At 41.9% G+C, this 16,629-nt stretch overlaps 1 protein-coding gene across 3 annotated transcripts in view; it reads right to left on the reverse strand.

Moving 5' to 3' along the window:
• The window catches only part of IFT80 (intraflagellar transport 80), a 176,815-nt gene that overhangs the window by 82,404 nt on the left and 77,782 nt on the right, over positions 1-16,629 (reverse strand). For all 3 annotated transcript variants that reach the window (XM_030215943.1, XM_030215942.1, XM_030215945.1), the window contains exon 9: positions 3,947-4,126. In XM_030215943.1, coding sequence (XP_030071803.1) covers positions 3,947-4,126 — 180 coding nt within the window. The remainder of the gene's footprint in view (positions 1-3,946; positions 4,127-16,629) is intronic.

A 16,629-nucleotide genomic window follows, 5' to 3' on the forward strand; every position in this document is an offset into this window, starting at 1 on the left:
TCTTCCTCCGAGAAGTACTGAGGGTCAGCTTCTGATTCCTATGAGCACTCCTCATCAGTGTTAGCCAAGACCTTATTACATTACATTATACTAGACTTATATCCCGCTAATACCATGACTAGTTCCAAGCGGGTTACATATTAAACAAGAGTGAATCACATGTTTAGATGTTACATATCATTCAGTTAATAAGTACTGCAAAGATGAGAAAAAAAATCAGCAAAAGACCAGTTTCTATGCATTGAAATACTTTCGAAATAAAAAAGTCAAGTGACTTCCTAAAATATAGATAATTTACTATCAACCTAAATTCTAGTGGTAGGGAGTTCCAAAATGATTCTGCCTTATAACAAATAGACATAGACAATTATCCCTTAAATCTAACATTACGTACCGATGGGAAATACAACAGACATTGTCCTCTTTAATGATCAGACTTCAATTCAGTTGAAATATTAACCATTTTTATAAGAAAGTGGCATCATCATGCAATATCCTAAAAACAAGAATCCCAAGTTTAAACTGCACCCTCAGCTCCACCGACAGCCAGAGAATATCAAACAAATATAGTGTAACTGAATCAAATTGATTCAGAGAATTAATCAGCAATGATGCTATAGTGTAAACTGAGAAAACACTCTTAGAATAATCGATCCTAGAAAAAAATTAAAGATGGAACCACTAATCTGAAGGTAGAGGTGGTGAAATATTTCTTAATATACCGCAATTTTTTCAACAAGAAAAAATACTTCTTAACAACTAAATTTATATGAGATCATATATTAAGCATAATGTCTAGCTCTACACCAAAGTACCCTTGTTGACTTATCAAAATGAAAACAATCTGTCCCGATATTAAATTGCAAACAACTAAAAGATCCATAGACCCCAACCAGAAAAATTTGGCCTTTTGCTTGTTCACTTTTAACCTATGAGCAGTGATCCTATTTTCTATTATGGCAAAACATTTCATAATACTGGTAAGTGTTTCAGACCAGTTAGAGTAAGCAGGGCACAGAACTGAAATATCATCTGCATATATGAAAAAGTTAGATTAGCCTCCTTCAAAAAAACACCCAATGGTTGTAATAAAACACTGAATAAAGTGAGTGAAAATCCCTCATTCCATTTTACTGAGTGAGAACCGTTAGTAAGAAAGCCTTGAAACCACTTTAATATTGACCGGAAATTCTAAATTTGTTCAATGTAAACATGATTTCATGATCAACCAGATCAAAAGCACATGAAAGGTTGAATTGGATTAGAATGGCACATTTGCCATGACTGAGCAGTTTTTCCCGTGACTGTCCTTCCAATATATCAATGAGCTGGGCTGAGACTGCCTCAAGCACCCTGTAAGCCTATACAGACTGTGAATGAAGTAGCCCTGAAAGCTCCTTTTGAGCATAGCCTGGATTTCCTCCTGTAGAGTAGGTGTCGGTATCGGCTGAGAAAGTGGTGTGGACGCTGCTTGAGTTATAGCCTGAGCCAGCGTAGGAGATCTCAAAAACCTCAAAGGCTCTCAATAAGAAATGAGTGGAGAGAAGAACAGCGGTCACTGTGGCGAGGATGCTGATGCAGGGGAGGTATGGGCAGAGTGCCTGGAGGGAGAATGATGGTGATGCTTCTTAGGATTTTACGCTGCAGGTCCCTCAATGCACGCAGCACCGATGATGAGCATGTACTGTTCTTATGTGTTCGCGATACTGAGTCCGCAGTTGGACCATCTCGGTGTTGAGTCGGTGCACCCAATGTCGATGCAGGTTCTGTGTCAAGGAGGACTGGCCTAGTGGTTAGAGTGGTGGACTTTGGTCCTGGGGAACTGGGTTCGATTCCCACTGCAGGCACAGGCAGCTCCTTGTGACTCTGGGCAGGTCACTTAACCCTCCATTGCCCCAGGTACAAATAAGTACCTAAGCCGCATTGAGCCTGCCATGAGTGGGAAAGCGCGGGGTACAAATAAAAAAAAAAAGGTGCTGAATCCCCTGCCATGGTCAATGAAGAACCAACAAGTTTTTCACACTAACCACTACCACAGCTGGTAACAACCTCAGCATCAGTTGCTTAAAATCAGCATCAATACATCTGACAAACATTCTTGCATGGTCATGCCCTCCAGGTCGGGCTAACCCAGCCACTTCAGTGCCTGGATATGAAATGGGAGGCCACAGGAGCCTATGTCACCAAATTATTTGGAGCCAAGTTCCAGGAATTGCAACTTTGCTGACTCAAGTGGGACATTCCAGTACTTTCCCAGGTCAGAGAGTCCACAAGAGGTGATGTTTATGTTAACCCCGGGACCATGTGCTACAGCCAGAAATGGTATATAAGAAGTACCTCTGCAGTCCAATAATCCAGTCTGGTGAACTTACCAGCTCTGGGCTAAAATTCTCTTATGTTTCCTAACACGCAAGTCCACCCACCTCCTCTGCTCCTGCACTGCTGGGACTCTTCAGAGCTCCTGCCTACCTTCTGCCACACCGCTCTTTCATCAACAGGTTGTATAAACTAGCTCTGCTACTGGGTAATAAGCAAGTAGCCCTAGATTCTGGGTCTAGGGCCTAAGCATGTGTTTGCTTTGAACCCTTTTTAATAAGGGAAGTCATTGTTCTGTGAAGGACCTAGCATTTGTGCATAAATCTCCTATTGTTATTGCCTCCTTCATTCTAAGTGCTGCAATAAAAAATTTTTATTTTTATAATTATTGGCCTGTTTCATTTCTTGCCAGTATAACTAGGGCTGTAGACTTGGATCCATAAAGGAACATAAAATTGTTTTTTTTTATAAGTTCCAGAGACTAATTATAATAGAGTTCTTGTTTCCAACTGCCCTGTCCTTCGTTGACATGGAGGGAAATAAGGTCAACGCAAGGTCAAAAGGCTCTATGGCCCGGGAACCTCGAGAAGTCATGTACTTGAAATTGGTCGATGCTTCCCGGGCAAAAGAAGAGCTCAGAGGCCCCAAAGGCCGAAAAATGAAAGATATTTGAAAAAAAAAAAAATGAATAACTTGAACAACTTAACACAGAAACAAGAAGAACATGAAGAATTTTGCAGTAGACTGCAGGCTGTATTGCAAAGCTTTCTACATGGTCCCCCTCAGTCTTCACACTCAGCTCATGAACAAAGGAGCTGAGATGAGGCTCTCTGATAAGAAAAAGTCTCTGTTTTAAGCTGTAAAATGTAAATATGTTGCTACTGAATTCACTATGAAGCAGAGAAGATACTGAAAGGAAAAGGGTTTGTTAAATTGTGGATAGGGAACAATGATGGTTAAGGGAAAACAGTTTAAAAATAAGGTTTCAAGACGAAGCATATCACAGGAAGATGAATCATTGCTAATGATTTTGTTACAATCCACATCTCCCTTCTGCATATATTTCTTAAACTGAATTACATAGTAACATAGTAAATGACGGCAGAAAAAGACCTGCATGGTCCATCTAGTCTGCCCAACAAGATAAACTCATATGTGCTACTTTTTGTGTATACCTTACCTTGATTTGTACCTGTCCTTTTCAGGGCACAGACCGTGTAAGTCTGCCCAGCACTATCCCCGCCTCCCAACCACCAGCCCCGTCTCCCACCACTGGCTCTGGCACAGACCGTATAAGTCTGCCCAGCACTATCCCCGCCTCCCGCCACCGGCTCTGCCACCCAATCTCGGCTAAGCTCCTTAGGCTCCATTCCTTCTGAATTAAATCTATTCTCAAGATTTCAAATCTTCAATTCATGATCTTAATTTAAAAAAAATACCTAAAATTTGTTTGAGTCCTTTTTAAAGATTACTGCTATATAAAAGAAATAGTACAGTTTAGTCATATTACATTCCAAATACAACTAAATCTTAACTGAAACCACAATACAATTCATAGTCCCTGTTGAATGAAATTAGACCATTTCTAACGTAAACATTTTTTTTCAGCTCTAGCACATGTAATTCATACCTGCATAGTCCTCCTTTTCGTTAATGTTATTTCAAAATTCTTCCACTCCCAGTGCTGTTCCACAACATGGGCAAAAATGACATGTCCATTTCCACAAGCACCAGCAATCTGAGTTCCATCAACTGACCAAGCAATATTAAAAATACTGCCAGTATTTGGTTTCTCTAATGCATAGGACCACTAGAGGAAAAAGGAATAAACACCGTTACAAAGGTCTGCTGTGTGTTTGAATAAATAATATGTACTTGTGTGTGTAGTGTAATTACTTATCTGTGTTTTCCTCAAAAACAGCACTGATGTGATACTTGATCAATCATGTGCCTCCCCAAGAATTTCTCAAGCTTAGAATATAAGAAATAAAGCCTGTTTCAAACCAGCTGCCGACAATACTTCAATAATTATTTTCCTTTTGACCTAGAAGCTAGGCCTAGAATGAACTCACCATGTAACTACAAAAACAACGGCGTGAAAGACTGCTATCTTGGAAAGAATTCATATCAGGGATACCCAAAGTGGAGTACAATGTAAACTCCAAAATGACTAAATGAAAAGATTGTTGAAATTAGCATTTAATTTCACTAAGGAATGCAAACACTGTTTTCAGGGCTAAATTAGCCCACCCAAAGCATTGTAAAGTTAATTTTAAAGACACACAACTTAAAACAACAATAGCATTCATTGAGAAGATGTACTTAAGAAGGGAATCATATGTAACACGATGGATACAATAATAATGGTATTCAGAAATCTCAAAAGTAGAAATAAAAACAGAGTACAGGGTTTAGATTTTAAGGGGGTAAGTTACCAAGGTGTGGTAAAGGGCAAGCTTTACATGTATTTGCTGTTTTGAATCTCATTAATGTGTAACCCACAGTGACCTAAATATCACAGCAGTAAGGGGAAATGGGACTTGATATACCGCCTTTCTGTGGTATTTTGCAACTACATTCAAAGCGGTTTACATATATACAGGTACTTATTTTGTACCTGGGGCAATGGAGGGTTAAATGACTTGCCCACAGTCACAAGGAGCTGCAGTGGGAATTAAAGTCCTCTGCACTAACCACTAGGCTACTCCTCCACTCAGCAAAACAATCTGAGTTAGAGCCCTTTTAAGTCACATTAAAAAGCAAACAATGTGACATAACGCCCTAACGTAGCTTGATAACTTCCCCCTGTCTTGCCCACAAAAGTGAAGACTAAGACTACAGGCTAAGAACCTGTAGGAAATTTGGAACATAAAAAAGCCAAGGATCAAAATATCTGCTACTAGACGTGAACAACCTAAAAGATCAAGTTCTGGGACCAATGTAGAAAGCTAATGCAGACGGAAGCATGCAGTTAGCGAGATGTTTAGACATGTTTCTGGGTGCATAATGCAGAAAGGGTTTTTGCACAGGTTACCCTGCACAAAACCTCGTATAAGACCCTGGCACACAACCTATTAAGATGAATGGTAATGTGGGTATTAGCTATTTGGCTCCAATGCAGAGAAATACATAGAAGACTTTAAAGTGAGCACAATGCAAAAAAACCTGAATGCAAAATCTGAGGAGGTGTAAAAGGGTTAGTTCATTCTTCTGTATTAGGGTCTGTGAGGATTTAATGCAAATTTCTTCTTTTTGCTACGAGTATAACAGTACTCACAAATTTTAAGACTGAATGGGAGGTGACAGTGCTGTGCATAGGTCCAAACAGAAAAACAAACCCTGTATTTGCACATATACTAGGATGTTGTTTTGCACATCAATATTGGCATTGCAAACATTTTATGTGGAAGAATTTTTTGTGATGCTGATATTTATCCAGAGAATAACATTCCAGCACATCCATATATGTGTGCCAGCACTTCAATTTTGCTCAGACAGGTGCACACTACCAGCTGCCCTCAGCACAAAACCTTGTGCACATCTGTCTAGTATACTTGTCCTGAATAGTGTACAAGTTCTGCATGCTTCAGATTTGCAAATGATTACCTTACTGCATTGGCAAGCAAAACTTAACCATTATGTTCACATTAAAAGATATGCGCTCAGCCATCAGTGCATGGCTCTAATGCACAGTTTTCTGTATTAGCCCCTTTGTGCAGCAATGAACAATACTATAGACATTAAGAGTTAACAGCAAGTAAAAGAATCAAGGAAAAACTGGAAGAAAAAACATTTAATACCAAAGACCAACATTTGATTGTTTGTGGATCATTCTGGAAAGAATGACTGTGAAGCTCTGCAGCACAGAAAGAGAGTGGGAAATGGACCAATGACTCCAGGAGAACGGGAGATAAGATTTCAAAGAACCACTTTATGTGGCTGAAGGCGTTCTACAAACAAACTGCTCAAACAGCGGGAAATATAACCTGATTGCTTATTCTACATCTTTGTCAACTAGCTAATTAGCTGACCTAGAAGAGCTCTTTGACCCCTGATGCAGGCGTTTGTACGCCAAAACACGGTCCGTGTCGGGTTTTCATCATAAATAAAGGACTACATTTTTCTCAATCCTGAAGGCCCAGTGTTTACTCTGTTTGTTTGTTTGGTTGCTTTTGTATGCTGTTTTCCCTCTTTTCTGTGACTGTAGTGATCATAATATGAACAGATTTGATATCAGCTTTAAAGTAAGAACACACAGGAAATCCAATATGTTAATATTTAATTTTCAAAAAGGAGACCATGATAAAATGAGTAGAACTGTAAAAAAAAAAACCAAACAAACCAAAACAAACAACAAACCCAAACTTAGAGGAACAGCTGCAAAGGTCAAAAATTTATATCAGGAGTGGATACTGTTCAAAAATATCATCCTGGAAGCCCAGACCACACATATTCCATGTATTAAAAAATGAGGAAGAAAGCACAAACGACAGCCGGCATGGTCAAAAAGTGAAGTGAATGAAAATATTAGAGCTTAAAGAAAATCCTTTAGAAAATGGAAGATGGATCCAACTGAAATTAATAGGAAACAGCATAAGGAATGGCAAGTTAAATGCGCTGATAAGAAAAGCAAACAGAGACCTTAAAAAAGTTTGCATTGGAGGCAAAAACATAGAATAAAACTTTTTAGATATATTAGAAACAAGAAGCCAGCACAAGAATCAGTTGGACCACTAGATGACTGAGGGATAAGAGGGGCAATCATGGAAGACAAGGCCAAAGCGGAGAGATTAAATTAAATCTTTGCTTCCGTCTTGCCAAGGAAGATGTGGGAGATATACCAGAGCCAGAAATGGTATTCAATGCTGATGAGTCACAGAAACTGAATGAAATCTCTGTAAACATGGAAGATGAAATGCAGCAATTTGGCAAACTAAAGAGTAGCAAATTGCCTAGATCGGATAGTATACATCCCAGAGTACTGATAGAATTGAAAAATGAACTTGTAGAACTATTATTAGTAATATGTGATTTATCTTTAAAATCAAGAATGGTACCAGAAGATTGGAGGGTGGCCAATATAACGCCGATTTTTAAAAAGGGTTCCAGAGGCGATCCTGGAAATTATAGACTGGTGAGCCTGGTGTCGGTGCCAGGCAAAATAGTAGAGACTATTATAAAGAAAATTACAGAGCATATTCAAAAGCATGGATTAACGAGATATAGAGGGGCATTTTCGAAAGGGACTTCCATGTTTTGATATGGATGTCCTCGCAAAACGTCCGATCCAGGGGCAGGGAAACCCGTATTTTTGAAACAAGATGGACGTCCATCTTTTGTTTCGAAAATACCGTCAGGGACGTCCAAATCCTTAAATTTGGTCGTCCCTAGACTTGGTTATTTCTGATTTTTGGCGATAATCGAAACCAAGGATGTCCATCTCAGAAACAACTAAATGCAAGCCATTTGGTCGTGGGAGGAGCCAGCATTTCTAGTGCACTGGTCCCCCTAACATGCCAGGACACCAACCGGGCACCCTAGGGGGCACTGCAGTGGACTTCATAAATTGCTCCTAGGTACATAGCTCCCTTACCTTGTGTGCTGAGCCCCCCAAAACCCACTACCCACAACTGTACACCACTACCATAGCCCTTATGGGTGAAGGGGGGTACCTAGATGTGGGTACAGTGGGTTTGTGGTGGGTTTTGGAGAGCTTGCTGTTTCCTCCACAAACGTAACAGGTAGGGGAGTATGGGCCTGGGTCCGCCTGCCTGAAGTGCACTGCACCCACTAAAACTGCTCCAGGGACCTGCATACTGCTGTCATGGACCTGAGTATGACATCTGAGGCTGGCACAAAATATTTTTAAAGATATTTTTTGAGGGTGGGAGGTGGTTAGTGAAAACATTTGCCGTTTCCTGGGCCACCATGGACGCCAACCCACATGTGAAAACAAGCAGCCTGCTTGTCCTCGGAGAATGGTAGTTTTACAGTGCAAACATTTTTTGAACTCATGAAAACTGCTGGGTAATAATGCTAAAAAGTATGTAGTTTCACCATTTTTAAAGATAATCTCATTCAACAAATAAAGTTGTAAATTTAAACTTGAAATTCCAATTGGTTGCTGAGAAAACAGCAAAAATCTCTAGGGGGTTACTTTTTTTTTGCCTCACGCTATAGAGTCTGTAACATGTAACAATAATGGCGTTAGCCCATGCTTTTGTTTCAAGTCCAATGTGAAGGTAATGAATAAGCTTGACTATGGGGCTCATTTTCAAAGTACTTAGTACCAACTAAAACGTGGTGCAAATACCCATGTGTAAATTTAGGCACGGATGCCACAAGGAATGCCACAAATTTTAGCAACTCTTAAAGAATTAGGGGAATAGTGAGGAAGGAGGGAAAGCCATCCTGAACCTCCAGGTTTCACTGCTTTGGACTCTTCTGTTGGTCTAGCTGTCAGTATTGTGTAGGTATGAAATTCTGTCAGTTAAACAAAAATATGCAGGAAGAAATGGAATGAACCTTTTACATTTTGTTAATGGTTTGGACCATTTTCATGGTACATAAAGATAATGTAAAACTCGGCACTGAAAAATAAAAAATGTGTGGTTAGTGTAAGAAGACACCGAATACACCTTTAAAATAATTGTGTTCTGAATGTCTAAGGTAATTATTTTCTCTCTTTTTTTTTTAAATTAAATGTTATCTAATCTCATATATATATATACTAGTAAAAAAGGCCCGTTTCCGAAACAAATGAAACGGGCGCTAGCAAGGTTTTCCTTGGAGTGTGTATTTTTGAGAGAGTGTGAGAGAGAGAGAGTGAATGTGCGAGTGTGTGTGTGTGACAGAGAGTGAGTGAGTGTGGGTGTGAGTGTGTCTGTGAGAATGAGTGTGTGTGTGATGTGTGTGGAAGTGCGTATGTGTGACACAGTGAGTGTGAGAGAGTGTGTTTCACACAGATACAGTGATTGGGAGAGAGAGAGTGAGACTGTGCGCGAGTGTCTCTGAGAGAGACAGTGTGTGTGTGTGTGGGAATGAGAGTGTGTGTGAGAATGAGTGTGTGCCAGGATGGTGCCCCCTCCCTGTCTCCCTGCCATGTGTAAGTGTGTATTTGTGAGAGAGTGAGTGTGTGTGAGTGTTTGTGTGTGGGAATGAGAGTGAGTGTGAAAATGAGAGTGTGTGGCAGGATGGGCCCCCCTCCCTCAGATGTGGCCCCCTCCCTCTCCTCCTGCCAGGTGCAAGTGTATGTTTATGAGTGTGAGAGAGTGAGACTGTGTGCGAGTGTCTCTGTGAGAGAGTGTGTGTATGGGAATGTGAGTGTGTGTAAGAATGAGAATGTGTGCCAGGGTGGCCCCCTCCCTCCCAGGTGCAAGTGTGTGTTTGTGACAGAGAGAGAGAGAGTGTGTGTGGGGGAATGAGTGTGTGTGCCAGGGTGGGGCGCCTCCCTCCCCTCCCCCTCTCAGATTTAAGTATGTGTTAGTGACAGAGAGAGAGTGAGTGTGTGTGAGTGTGTTTGTGAGAGAGAGAGAGAGAGAGAGTGTGTGTGTATGAAGGAGAGTGTGTGCCAGGGTGGCCCCCCTCCCTCATTGTCTGCTTCCCTGCCAGGGGCCCCCCTCCCTCTCCCTCTCTCCCCACCTCCTCCTCCTCCAGCCCTCCCTGCCACTTGATCCCGTTCTTCGGTACTCCTCCCCCTGTCTGCTAGCACTGATGTTTACCTCCTCCTCTTCTGTCCCTCCCTGCCTCTTGATCGGCGATCTTCGTGACTCCTCCCCCTGCCTGGTACACACCCACCGTCTCCTCCTCCGGGCCGCCCTGCCACTTGATGTTGTATCTTTGGTACTCCTAGGGCTGGCGCTATAAAAAGAAGCGCTCAGCTGTCCTGAGCGCTAACTACAAAAAATGTTTAAGAAAATGTAAAAACGCGGCACCGCAGGCAGCCTTGAGGCATTGGCTGCTGGCTGTGCAGGCTCCTCCCGTCTCTTACGTCACTGCCCCTGGAGCGACGTAGGGGCAGTGACGTAAGAGACGGGCGGAGCCTGCACAGCCAGCAGCCAATGGCTCAAGGCTGCCTGCGGTGCTGTGTTTTTTTGTTTGTTTTTACATTTTTTTGTTGTTTGCGCTCAGGTTAGTCAGCTGATTGTTTTTTTATTTGTAGCACCGGCCTGGGTTGGTGTTTGCTGGGGTGTGGCATTCAGTGTGTTTGCGGTGTCAACCTTGGGGGGGGGGGTGTTTTGGTGACGGGCGGCGACTTTGGTGGGTGGGGGACGTGCTGGGGGGTTTTCTTCCGTGTGTTAGCGGTGGCAACCTTGGGGGGGGGGGGGGTGTTTTGGTGACGGTCGGCGACTTTGGGGGGTGGGGGAAGTTGGGAAGGGCAGATAGTGTGTTTCCAACCTTCTAATGGGACGTCATTTTAGGTTGAGCGCTGTTATTTGCTGAGTGTCATTGCTCCGCCCTCGACGTCATTACGTTTGACGCGTGGGCGGGGCAGACACTCATGGAGCAAAAAAGTGGTTTCAGCCGCCTCACTTTAGAACGTTGGGAAAGTGAGGCTTCATTAGAATGTTGGAGGTGCGTTATAAATATATATATATATATATATATATATATATATATATATATATATATATATATATATATATATATAAACAAAATTAAGAAAAACATAGGAAGGCAAAATACAAACAGAAATAATATGAAAAATAACAAGACAACCTATGATTAGTCCCCCATTCTCAAGGAGAAATACAGCAAGGAGAAGGTGGTAATTCTTTTACCAAAGTAAGATCAGAAAAATATATATAATTTTAGGTTAGATAAAAAGAATCTTAGATGCTGTGTTGTAAGAAGGATAAAGGGTGAGGAAGGGTTAACTGAATGAGTACAAAGAGAGTCCTGAGTCAGCAGTAGCAGGAAACATTTTCCCTGGGGCACTTGAGCTCAAGTTTTCTATGCATCAATCTTTAATTATTTTGTCTGAGGTCAATGAAAAGTTCACTTACAAAATAAATGACTTCTAGAAAAGTAAAATTAGTTACCGTTTTGATTTTAAATTAAATCATTTCATAAATCATAAAGAACAGAAACTATTAGTTTATTCAAATGCAATGAAGTTTGCTTTCAGCTAGTTCACAAAATTATTGCACATAAATGTTGGCATTTAAAATAAAACTGGCACAATTTCTTTAGTACAAAGACATATCCCTCTTCTCTCCCTCCAATTTACTCCCTCTTTTTCATAGTCACTAAGGGAAGAGATAGAAAGAAATGTCTGAGGTGAGAGGTCCCAAGCAAGCCCTCTGGCAGGGTCATTAGTTTTCAGCCAGTAAATCATCATCTTTTCAGACAAGGCAAATGTATTTTTGACAGTACAACCTCTCTTTTGGGGCAGATTTGTCCTCTGTTAATAGACAGTTTAGCAGATATTTTCAGCCGTAAGACACTTTGCAAAATACTAAAAGTAAAATTGCATGAACTTTTAAATGTGACAAGTACACATTTATATATTTGAAATTAAACTAAACCAGTCATTGCAAAATTGTTCTTATTGTCAGGAAATTTCAATATGAAAATTATTAATATATTCATTGAACCACTTTTAGTACTCAGATTTACTTACCATTTAAAACTTTGTATTTGCACACAACTATGATCTCAGAGGAGTACTTATACATTGGTCTTCATAAGTTTTCATCCGGTTTTCAGGCAGGGTTTAGTACCGAGATGGTGGTGAGTTCATTGACAGAGCTTGGGAAAAGTTATTTGTCGCTCACTGTCTGATCATACAGTTTGATTTGTCAAGCGTGTTTGACCTCGTTGATCATGAGCGTTTTGGAGGGGATAGGAATTTGCGGCCCTGTTTTAGCCTGGTTCCAAGGTTTTCTGACCAATAGGGCACATACAGTAAATAGGATGCATTATCTAAATCTTGAACCCGTTCTTGTGGTGTTCCACAGGGCTCACCGCTTTCTCTGACCCTCTTTATTTTATGGTTGCAACCATTAGCAGAGGCCCTTAATAAAATTAATATAAAAGCATTTATATAAGCAGATGATGTAACGGTGTTTTTCCCGTTATTATCAACAGTAGCAATGATACTGATGCTTTATTTAACTGTTTGAACTTAAGCGAGTCATGGGTCTCCTCCCACAGGTTAAAACTGAACAAAAATAAAACTAAGGGGTCGTTTTACTAAGGTGCACTAACAGATTTAGTGCACACTAACAATTAAAGTGCGCTAAATGTCTATAGGAATATAATCCATTAGTGCACCTTAAGTAAAAGGACCTTTAAATTTTTATGGGTGGGAGCACCAACTATCCTACAGTGCTACCCCTTTTTTGAGTTAGGAGATGCTACATTTAAACTTGAGAAGTAATCTCAGATACTGGGAGCTGAGGCTCATAGTCAGATTACCATGACATATCAGGTGAAAAAAGAATTAAGAAATTACTTTCTATTGCTTAAGAAGCTAAGAATTGTACGAAAATATTTTGATCAATCAACGTTTAGATTACTTGTCCAATCTTTAGTGCTATCACAGATTGTAATTTGGTCTATATTGGCTGTTCACAATTTTTGAAACATAGGTTGCAGTTGGTATAGAATTCAGCCGTTAGGCTGAAATATTTTGCAACTAAATATGATTCTTTTACACCATTGTGTTTAGAACTGTATTGGCTCCCTATAGATGCTAGATTATATTTGGCTGTTTTGGTCCTTATCTGTCATCACATTTTTATAGTTCTATGTTTCCGAGACAGACTATTTGAAGGCCCCATCTGTCAGAGGTTACCAGAGGCCACCTTTCTCGAAAACACTTCAGCCTCCCGGGAAGGTCACTTTTACTGCGGCTATGCTCCGTTGGAACCAGTCAAAAACTTGCTCCCTACTTTGACTGGGGAGCTGTCCGAGTCTTAGATGCACACTGTTGATAACGAGCGGGCTGGGGTTGACGAGAATAAATGATGTACCTATGCCTCTATGAGCAGTAAGTACTCCTCTTCAACTTACCGAAAAACCTCCTAGATGAGGAGATAGTTGCAGAAGGCGCCCAGTAAGAGAAAGTATCAATGGTATCAGTGTGCTTCTTGATGAGATCAGTGATCTCCTTCACCTTCTCTCCAGAAAGGCTATCCCTCTGGCATGTAGAATCCGCCAAACTCTGTTGGACCGCTGGTTCCAAGTCAAAGATACGTAGCCATGAGAGTCTGCACATCGCTATAATCTAAGCAGAGATCCTAGACACTACATCAAAAGTGTTGTAGCTGCCCCTGGCCAAGAACTTACGACACACCTTCTGCTGCTTGACCAGTTGGATGTGAAGCATCTGTTCACGCTTTCCAAAAATACTAGGACTAGGGGGCATGCGATGAAACTACAGTGTAGTAAATTTAAAACAAATCGGAGAAAATCTTTCTTCACCCAACATGTAATTAAACTCTGGAATTCATTGCCGGAGAACGTGGTGAAGGCGGTTAGCTTGGCAGAGTTTAAAAAGGGGTTAGACGGTTTCCTAAAGGACAAGTCCATAAGCCGCTACTAAATGGACTTAGGAAAAATCCACAATTCCGGGAATAACATGTATAGATTGTTTGTAGGTTTGGGAAGCTTGCCAGGTGCCCTTGGCCTGGATTGGCTGCTGTCGTGGACAGGATGCTGGGCTCGATGGACCCTTGGTCTTTTCCCAGTGAGGCATTACTTATGTACTTATGTAATTAGTTGGTGAACAGATTCAGACTGCTCCAGTGGAAAAGTCTCCCAAATCACCAAGGACCACAAGTAAAGGCTAGTGTAGAGATGGTATGATTGTATATGGGAGATGAGCAGAGAGGCATGAAACATTTTCCGCCCAAAGTAATCCAAGGTTTTAGCTTCTCTGCCAAGGGGCACCGAAGCATAGTCCCTAGAACTCCTGGCCCTCTTGAGCACAGATTTCACCTCTAAGGAATGAGGCAACTGAGGCCTACCAAACCCAGGGGAAGACTGAATCCAGTACACAGTGTCAATCTTCTTGGGAAGGACAAGAACCGACAGAGGGGGCTCCCATTTCTTCACTTGAACGTCCCTGTAAGATCTCGTGAAGTGGGACCATCACAACCTCTCTAGAAGGAGACTCATAGTCTAGGATCTCAAACATCTTAGCCCTGGGCTCATCCTCCACTTCCAGAGGAATTGGAACGGCATTTGCCATTTCCTTAATAAAAGATGGGAAGGAAAGGCTCTCAGGTGGAGACTTTCTCCTTTCCTATGGTGGGGAGGGATCAGATGTGATGCCATAAGACTCCTCCTCCGAGAAGTACCGTGGATCCTCCTCTGACTCCCATGAGCACGCCTCATCAGTGTCAGCTAGGAACTCCTCATGGGAGGGTTGACACCGAGCCTGCCTCAACAAAGAAGAACCATGTCCCCAGGAGGGGTGTCAAGTTGTCGACTTCAGCCTCGAATCTGGTGAAACTTCCTCCACCGTCGTCAATGGGATACCAAAACAGGCAGCAAAGACCCCACTGCAGGATGATGGCCACGAAGGACAGCAGCAAAAGGAATGGCAGGTACAAGCACCCCAGAAGTTGATGCACTCTGTTGTATAAACCCAGCTCAAAGCTCAGGAAGCAAGGCCCAGATGCACTCATCAAGGGAAGACATCAGGGAAAAGCTGGGGCATCGGTGTAGAAGCAGGCTGCTGAACTTGTGGGGTCAAAGCGGGTGATTGGCCCTGGCTGGAGACCCATGCACTGGCATCTCCTGTATTGAAGGGAGGAGCGGTCTTCCAGTTGCCGACACTTCTTGGGTGCAGGGGAATCCCTTGGTGCCCCAGAACTCCCGGCACCATGTGTCGAGCATGATCAATGCCGATGCTTCTTCGGATGCTGGTCATCGACACTCCTCAGTGCTGACGAGGACAACATTGAATCCTCATGTTGCCTAGGGGTCTGGTCAGACGTCGATCTGTCCCAGGGGGCCTGCATAGCAGCCAGTGTCGAACCTGGTGCAGACCCATTCAATGCATGGTCAATCCCTGTGTGTAAGAGTTTCACAGCCATATGGACCGACACACCTGATGCAACACTTGATGCCGACACCGACGTTGAGGTTTCAGACCTGACTCCAGTTTCTCTCTTTGAGCATATCTGGCTAACTGTGTTCTTTTCTTTATACAAAGACACAGAAGACAGTTAAAAGAGGTATACTCAGGCCCCAAACACTGGCGACACCTAGAATGTGTGTCTTTGCCAGAGATGGTCCTATTGTACTGGCTACAGTGCTTAAAGTCACTGGGAACTTTTGATGGCATGGAAGGAAAAACAGCCATGGCTAAATCAAAAGACTCGATGGAGCCAAAAAAATGGGCAAAGAACCAAATAAAAATGAAGGGAAGAACCCAATCAAAGTTCAGGCCTAAAAGCGGCCTACTAGTAAAATAAAGAAAACTTTTAAAAAGTGAAAATATAAGGAAGAATATCCCAAAGAGGTACCAAATAAAACAAACTAAAAAAGAAACCAGGAAGGCACAAAGAGTAGCTCTCAGAGAAAACCGAACTGGCAGCTGTGAGGAGGGCAGAGAAAAACATGTCCACTTCCCACCACGGAAAAAACAGAACTGGTGATCCTGCGTGGGAAGACACTCACGTATGCACGGTGGAGGGTGACTTCTTTCTCCAAAGAGCTCTCTAAAAGCTTGCCACAAGCTCCGGACCTGGCAACGTGGATTGCGTTACCCACATGTGAGAATCATAGGCCTGCTTGTCTTCAGAGAAAAATATATTTAATAGTAGCTGCTTTTTTGTTGGGGTAAGGGGCTTTCAGCTAACCTCTCCAAATGCTACATTCTTCGCTTAGATATTCTCAGGACCTTTGGGAATCATTGCAGATGTGTTTTCCTCCTTGTGATTAATCTATGCCAGGGGGCTATCACATGAAGCACATGGGTCAATTCCATATTCTACTATATCACTAACTGGTCTACCAGCCTGCATCAAAATAACACATCCATATTACCATGAATTAACTGCAGGTCAGAAACTGACCTTAACTACCAGCACATCTTCAAATTTTATGTCCACACCATTTTAAGACATTCTTGGAAACAGCTTTATCAGTTATTTAGGGGGGATGTTATTAATGTGAGCTACTGTTAAGACGTGTTAACCCCAGTTATTAGTAACTAGGTCTCACTGCATAAAACAGGATCTGTAATAAAACAGCATGAGATAGTGGTAAAAACACATCTTAATGATAGCCCATTTTGATAACTATGCCCCTCAATGTTAACATAAAATAACCACAAAACAATAAAAAATTTGACATGAA

Source organism: Microcaecilia unicolor, chromosome 10, assembly GCF_901765095.1.
Source record: "Microcaecilia unicolor chromosome 10, aMicUni1.1, whole genome shotgun sequence".
Classification (NCBI taxonomy): domain Eukaryota; kingdom Metazoa; phylum Chordata; class Amphibia; order Gymnophiona; family Siphonopidae; genus Microcaecilia; species Microcaecilia unicolor.